This window comes from Haematobia irritans, chromosome 1 (genome assembly GCF_050003625.1).
Source record: "Haematobia irritans isolate KBUSLIRL chromosome 1, ASM5000362v1, whole genome shotgun sequence".
Classification (NCBI taxonomy): domain Eukaryota; kingdom Metazoa; phylum Arthropoda; class Insecta; order Diptera; family Muscidae; genus Haematobia; species Haematobia irritans.
The window spans coordinates 5,394,878-5,403,159 of NC_134397.1; the positions used below are offsets into that span (position 1 = coordinate 5,394,878).

The 8,282-nt window shown below is 32.2% G+C and overlaps 1 protein-coding gene across 1 annotated transcript; it reads right to left on the reverse strand.

The window, feature by feature from the left end:
- Window positions 1–1,144: 1,144 nt before the first annotated feature.
- LOC142220093 (esterase B1-like) lies at window positions 1,145–6,756 on the reverse strand. Its single transcript, XM_075289022.1, has 4 exons — window positions 6,587–6,756; window positions 6,201–6,519; window positions 2,513–2,663; window positions 1,145–2,451 (listed from the first exon to the last, which is right to left on the reverse strand). The coding sequence occupies exons 1-4, from the start codon at window positions 6,631–6,633 to the stop codon at window positions 1,256–1,258; spliced, it is 1,713 nt and encodes a 570-aa protein (XP_075145137.1). The 5' UTR covers window positions 6,634–6,756; the 3' UTR covers window positions 1,145–1,255.
- Window positions 6,757–8,282: the final 1,526 nt, after the last annotated feature.

Genomic DNA, 8,282 nt, shown 5'->3' on the forward strand with positions numbered 1-8,282 from the left:
AATTAAATATTTTGGTATTGATTGGGAGCCAAAGATGCGTCTTCTTTAAAATAAAGTAATTCTACGGGGAGCAATTCAGGTTTAAATATACATTCTACGAATTTAATTTGCAATACAGAAGCAAAACTATTCACGAGCAAATAAGTTCACTTTAAATATCTAAAGGTTACTAACAATTGCAATCAAAATATGTTGTAATTTAATAAAAAAATTTTAAACAAAACATACAGCCTATATTTAAAGCTTTTTTTATGTCTAATACAATGACTCAATATCTCAGTTAATTTATAGACCATTCCTTTAAATCAAAAATTTGTTTATTACATCAACGGCTTAGGGCACCAACTTTCAAAAAATGTGTGCCCTAGAAAATTTTTCTTAATATTGTGTACGTTTTCTAAACTTAAGTTCCTTTAAGTCAAACAATTATACTCTGTAGTCCTGGAGCTTGATCAATGATTTCATTCTAAATTTAAATTAATTCAAATTTAATTGGTATTTTTGCATTGGGAATTTAGTCAACAAAATTTTAATTCACAAACAAACCAAACCCCCCCCACCCCCTTCCACACACACACACATATCCATATATATCAATAAAAGATAGAAAAGTTACAAAAGGACACATTATACATTGTACACGCTGAATATTGCTGATGATACATACATGTCGACAGATATTGACACCAACAATTATCTTTTCATGTATAATTAAGGTGCTATTGTTCGCAATTTGATTTTGATTTACGAATTGTGGTAATTATGAAAAAATTATTTAACTATTCTGTGTTAATAACCTGAAATCTCACACATAAATTACATTAAAATTCCCTGGATAATTCGATGCATATTGGATGTGAATGAAAACGATTGAAGTCACAATTATGGAAAAATATCAATTGAGAAGGGAAAAGAGTATCTTTTTGTCGTTATAGTGGAATGAAATCCGGTAGAAAATGCAAGTAATTTGTGAATATTCCTAGGACCCTATAAACACAAAGAAAATTTCATGAAAACTTCTGTTGGAAAGTTCATGGTTCTTGCCGTATAGACAAATCTAATTTTTATAGCGACCTAAATCACCTACTTGAATTTTAAGAGGAGCCACCGTAGTGCAATGGTTACCATTTTTTTACAAAAATGCTTTGGTAAAGAATTATAAATTTATTAAAATTTATTATAATACAATTATCACAATAATATAATTTTCAACAAAATAAAAATAAAAATCCAATTTTTTGGGAACATTTCCCTCTTAACACAATTCATCTTTTCTATAGAATTCATCCCATATTTTTAATTTATCGTAAATGGGTAACTCCTTAAATTCCAAATCATCATTTATGCACAAACATTTGAATGCAGTGCTAAAATCTTCAATGGGTTTCCAATTTGCCGTTTGGATTTCCTCACAGTTGGGATTTGAAGACAAAGCAAAATTATACCACATGCCAATCATACGCTGGATACACAAGAATTCTTTGGTATCTGCTGCCACCTTACCCGATACTGCACCATGGAACAAATAGGAAAGATCATCGGCATGGGCAGTGCCACGAATGGAAGGACCACAAACGACTGTGCGAAATAGATTGAAAAATTCCGAATCAAAATCAAAATAATAACAATAGGTGGGCACTCCCTTGGCATATTCTCCACGGGCGCATATCGAACGATGGATACTATGCCAAAATGACCGATAGCTCATTAGGTTTAGGAATTGAAATAAATTCTCAGTGACATTGGGTTGCTTGCCGGCAAAGTAGACTTCTTTTAGCCGTAAACCAAGAGTTTTTAGTTCTTCACTGGGACGCTTTCTTTGGACATCATCCGGTAAGAGATTTACAAAATCACTTAAGTTATCAATGATAAAAGGATTTCTAGTAGCTGTAGCATAGTGTAAAAGACCTTCAAATGAATTGCCTCCTATCATGAGAGGTATTTCATTGCCCCAGCCTTCTTTCAGAAATTGAATAAGAGGTTTATCCATCACACAATCGGGAGTGCTATAGGGCTCAATCACAGGACGCATGAGAACAATTAAATTATTCATTAAGTCATTCTTAGACATTAAAGATAAATCGTTGAAGAACATACTTTTGGCCGATTTTTGCGATAAATACTGATAGACACTTTTGTCCTCGTTTTCACCCTTATATCCTACATGACAGGCAAATTTATAGCCCCAATCATGGCTGTCAGTAAACGACCAAGGACATAAAAATGAACCCGATTGTATTATGGCCTTGTGAAATAGACCTTTCGTTTGAGGAGTCATGGTCATAAATTGCGTTGAGGCTCCACCGGCACTCTCTCCGAATACTGTGATATTATTGGGATCACCATTGAATTTGTGTATATTCTGTTTCACCCATTTCAAGGCCAATACTTGATCCTTTAAGCCAGCATTACCGGGAATATTTAAATCGGGATCATCAAAGCAAAGGAATCCTTGAAATAAATGGAAGTTTTTAGAAACTGCGTTAGACACAAAACGAATATCCATTCTTACCTAGTATTCCCAGTCTATAATTGAAGGTAACGAAAACCACATCACGTTGCAGAAAGTAATCAGGGCTATACATATCTCTAGAAGATTCACCTACTTGGTAACCTCCTCCGTAAATCCACACCATAACGGGCAAAGGTTTAGGGCTTTGGAGCTAAAAAGTAATAGAAAAATTTTTAAGCAAAAATTCAAAGCAATGGTATGGTTGAGAATTTTTAAAAAATAGAATTTAAAAAAAAGTGGCGCACTAGTTTTAAAAAAGTCTCACATTTTTAGTAAAATAAAAATACGAATTAGTTCAACTAAAAATACGAATTAATTAATTTACGTATTCTTAATTAACCTAAGAATTATCATATCTCCATTGAATAGAAAATCTCTTGAAAATTTCTAAAAAATGGTATAGATATATTCACAATAAAAACTCAAAATTAAATTAAATCGGGGTTTTAAAATAAGATTTAAATTAATCTACCAATAATTTTATCTATAACTTTGTCCTTGAAATTAATAGTTCGGGGTAATGGCATACTTTAAGGCAATAGCATAGTTTTAGCCAGTTAAAGTAGTAGCATACTTTTAGGTTGTTAAATTAGTAGCCTACCTGTAGGCTGTTAAGTTAAAAGACTAATATATTATTTTTTATAAGGTATCACTCACATCAGTAATATTACAAAGATTATATATCAAAATCTCACAAAAAACTAAGTCAATTGAAACAATTGTATACGGAATATTTTATACCCTCCACCATGGATTGCATAGAAAGACTCTCATTCAGAATCAAATTACTTGGAGAATTATAATCATCGGATAGTATAAAATTTGTTACTCCGCGAAGCCTCAGAAGTCATTCTTTATATGGGGGCTATATATAGTTATGACCAGCAAGCCAAATCTTGGGATCGGTTTATATTAGGGTCTATGCAACTTGTAGGCCAAAAACACCACATACCAAATTTCAGCCCTATCAAATGAAATTTGCTTCCCCAAAAGGCTTCACGACCCAGCAAAAAAATCGGCGCCAAAGAAGTAGTCTCTTTTGATCCAGAAGTGGTGCAAAATTGGCGCAGAAGCGATGAGTTATCATAAGATGGATGTCCACCATTTCAACAACCATTGCATTAAATTTGTATGACTTCTTCTTCTTAAGGGAGCCACCGTGGTGCAATGGCCTTGCATACACAAGGTCGTGGGTTCGATTCCTGCTTCGACCGAATACCATAAAGTTTTTCAGCGGTGGATTATCCCACCTCAGTAATGCTGGTGACATTTCTGAGGGTTTCAAAACTTCTCTAAGTGGTTTCACTGCAATGTGGAACGCCGTTCGGACTCGGCTATTAAAAGGAGATCCCTTGTCTTTGAGCTTAACATGGAATCGGGCAGCACTCAGTGATAAGAGAGAAGTTCACCAATGTGGTATCACAATGAACTGAATAGTCTAAGTGAGCCTGATACATCGGGCTGCCACCTAACCTAACCTAAGATGTGATCGGAAATCAGATGTTTGGATGTGAATTAATTTTTTTTTTTATATATATTTTTTCAAATAAATAATTTTTATAATTTTTTATGATTTCTATTGCATTGTAACATTTCTCTGAAACATTGGATCTCAACTATTTTCAAAAATTCCCAATTTTTCTAGAATGGAGTTAGCAATTTTTTCGACAGAATTTAAATAAATTGTACAAATTTAATAATTCTTACTCGGTTTATTACCTATTTGGAACCAAAAAGATAAAATTACCCATTAAAAATGTCAAAAAAAACTAATTATAAAAAATTTAAATAAAAGAACTTCCTGTGTGGTTAAAGTAAAGAACATCTTTGGGTGGACATTTCTGGAAGTGCTTTTAAAGTTGTGCCTTTAGAACAACTTCCAAATTTTTTTTGCTGCGAAGCCACGTCTGGGGGTCGTTTTATATGAGGCCTATACTTATAAGAAGTCCGATATTGTCCATATGTAATACCGACCTACATCAATAACAACTACTTATGCCAAGTTCCAACACGCACAGAAAAAATATGTTTGGACATGGTTGCCGCATACATTTAATGCTTATCTAGAGTATGTAATTGTCGCGAAAACTATGTATTTTGTTTTTATAAAAATAATTTTCGAGCGGAGACAAATATAAATTGGCAATAAGCATTTAAATGGTTCTCAAATGCCGCAAACATGTTATATTATTTAAATGATAGAATTTGAGACCATTACATGGTCGGGAAAATCATGTAACTGACCATTCAATTTTTTTACTTTTTTGCAGAGAAAAAAGTATTTTTATAGGTTAGGTATAGACATGTCTAGAATCATTACATGGCCACAAAGACCATGTATATTTTTTCGTGACCATTTAATTTTTGCTGAGAAAATAATTTTATAAAAACATTGAGTAGGTACACACGATTTTCATTTTGGTGTCAGTCGCGTGTTGATTGTTGCTTGTAATGGACGAAAAATACAGAATTAATGTGTTTTGTGTTAATTTATTTATTCAGAAGAGGCACGTGGTTTTATGTGAACACAAAAAAGGAAAGTGTAATTGAAAAAAATTTACCTGGTTTTTGTTCTGCATTTTGCTTATGGTATAATTTATTTTTATTTGCAGTTACATGTTGCCTGCATTTTTAAATTTGATGGGCTCGAAGTAAATATGGAACGATTACTTATTGTTGAAATTGAACCAAAATAGAGTGTGTAAAAATATGCGATGTTTGCTTGCACGACATTATAAATACAAATAAACAATGAATTAGTTTATAAATAATTAAAACAAATAAATAAAGTTAATTTTGTGTTTTCTTTTCTCAACTGGCGTCCTTTATTCGACGACGAAAAAATTTTTTTCATAAAGATCAAAACATTTTAGGTTGTGACCAAGTTCTTTTAACTGGAAGAAAAACATTTTTGACGAATACCATAACATTTTAGATCGTGACCATTGTCTTTTGATTCAAACAAAATTATTTTTATCAATATAATAACATTTTAGATGAGGACAGTTTTATTTTCCTTAGAACCATGTTCACTGCGCCAACATGGTTGCAGGTGAAAATGTTACATGGTCGCCGCAAAAATATCTCCTATCATATTATTTTGCTCTTCGAATATGATTGTGACAATCATGTTTCTTCTCTGCGTGAAGTCGATAGTTTTTTTGGTGTGATTTCAACAGACGGACGGTTGGACTGACAGACATCGCTCAGAAATTCACCACGACCCAGAATATATGGGGTTTGAGACCTATATTTCGATGTGTTACAAACGGACTGACAAAGTTACTATACCCACCACCCAATAGAGGATATAAATAGTAAATGTGCCACTAATTTAACAAACCAATAACACTGTTCCCGCATACAACTTCTTTGCAATACTTTCTGGCAATACATATGTACACTTGAAAACACTTTTACCTACACCAACAAGAAATTTTAAACAAAAGAAAGTTCACTATGTTAAAAATTATTTTTTTTTTACGAGTAAGTAAGCCCGAATTCTTGATAAGCAATTCAACGATTTTCTCCAAACTTTTTCTGTTTTCTTTCTTTTAAAAAGAATTTTTGAGCGTTAAAATAAAACTTTGGTTGTCTAAAATTTCCTGCTTCACTCTTCTTTCAGGGCACTACCAACATAAAAAGGACATTTTAAAATTTTAGATACTTTGTAATAGCAAAAACTTACCTTTTTTGCATACACATTCACATAAAGGCAATCTTCCGATCCCTCTACCCATTTTGTTATCAAATTATATTGAACTGGTTTCGATTTACATTGGAAACACTTCAGAATACCCTGCCATGGATCAGCCGGTTGTGGTGCCCGAAACCTCAGCTCACCCAATGGTGGTTTTGCATAGGGAATACCCTCAAAACTATAATAGCTACCAAATTCTTCGTATACATTAGAACGTTTGAGACCCTTCAATTGACCTTGTGATAGGGTAATGACATCGGTCTCCGTAGTTTTTTCCAACAGCTGATGGATCTTGTGAGAAATAAATCTAAACGATATAGGAAAGCATTAGTAATTGATACAAAAACAAAAATATCCATAGTAAGATCACCTACCTGCTTCCCAATACAAGTTTTGTTTGAAATCCTAGACTCACATCCATTTCTTCGCGCTAAAGCCCAATATTTGAAGGTCAGAGTGAAAACTCATACTAATCACTAGTGAAATGTTACAATCTATTAATCAGTTTTTGTATGCATTCAGGTATAAATACTTTGTATTAAAACTTCGTGATAATACATTGTATTTTTTATAACTGAATACTATCTGGGCGTACTCGAGAAGGTATATATAATATATTTTGTGATTAAAATACCCTACACCGTCTTTGGGTGGTATGATAAGCTTATCATACGGTGTAAGTTAATGAGGAAATATTCTATATATCAACATCTTAAGAATATTAGATTAAAAGTTATTAATCGTGCATACATATATGTGCATTTCTATATGTCAATTAGAAAATTGAGTCTAATTAAATTCGAATTAACGTTTTTTATAAGCAGCTTAGTAAATTTATGTTGAATTCAACCACCAACGTAGCTCAATTCCGACACTGTATTGCTAAACTTCGGATCAGTATGAATCTTAGATAGAAATATAGCATGTCAATGTTGAATAGTCCGGCATGTTTCGCACAATTGACATCTATACATATTGTGTGAGACAGTATTTACACATAATAATAATTGTTTTTTTTTTCTTGTTCCAATTATAATGTAGTAGCAAATGATTGCTTAATTCACAATGAACGCTGTACTTAGTTGGTTGGAGAATTATATCAGGAAACTTGTTTTTACAATATCAAAGGCTAATACTCCGGAGAGTGCAATAAGACTCACAAAACCGAAGGACTTCATAAAATGTATTAAAAACAAGTATATACGGCCGTAAGTTCTACTATGAATTGCGTAGAAACTTCTTCTAAATACTCTCATCCACAATCGAATTACTTGGGTTGTGGTAATACTTACCGATGCCAAGATATCTTAAAACTTCTTAACATCGATTTCTAAATTGTAAGTTTGTCCATACGTGGTATATATTAGACAAAAAAGGCAGATTAAATACGTATATAGTTTAGTTCTTGACCAGCGTATATACACAGAAAAAAATATTGTCGTGAGGTCAAAGATTTCATGTCTTTATAATACGAATGCAGATTTTGCTTAGCATAGAAGACGCATTTCTCTAATATAAAGTTTTTTTCCTTGTGCAAAAGTCAATAAGCTTTACAATGAAGTCATATTGTCCTTATAATTAAGTGATTTCACTTAATCATAATATGAAAGAAAAAATCTTTGTCTTTAATAATTCAGAAAAATTCTTTAAATTTAATGAAATTTTCTTTGAATTTGTTGTCTTTTTGCATCTCGACTACAAAGCAAAAAATCGTTCAAATATAGGACATGTTTTTCAACACTTTATTTTAAAGACGTTTTTTACTTGGAACATAGCATAATTTCTACTGGAAGTCGAGTCTTAATTTGGAAAATAAAGTTGTCGTTAACTCGTTTTTAAAGGTCTTTAATAGCATGTGAAGAAAAAAAGCGAAAAACTAAAATTTGCTTCAAGTACACAAAACTCAAATTTAAAAGAAAATTGTGTCTGAAAAATATCCTTACTTATATTCTCCGCTCCTTTGGCTCGGAATCAATACCAAAATTTTTAAAATAAAAAAAAAAAAATCTTTGGAACCGAGCATGCTTTTTTTAGTGTAGGGAAGTCTACAAGTAATTACGAACCAATATG

What these genes read in the sequence shown, in the direction of transcription:
- LOC142220093 (XM_075289022.1), bottom strand. Translation starts at nt 6,633, where the DNA reads ATGGATGTGAGTCTAGGATTTCAAACAAAACTTGTATTGGGAAGCAG. An exon ending in TGAATGTGTATGCAAAAAAG is followed by an intron (nt 2,664 to 6,200) that starts GTAAGTTTTTGC and finishes ATTACTTTTTAG; the next exon opens with CTCCAAAGCCCTAAACCTTT. An exon ending in TTATAGACTGGGAATACTAG is followed by an intron (nt 2,452 to 2,512) that starts GTAAGAATGGAT and finishes ATTTATTTCAAG; the next exon opens with GATTCCTTTGCTTTGATGAT.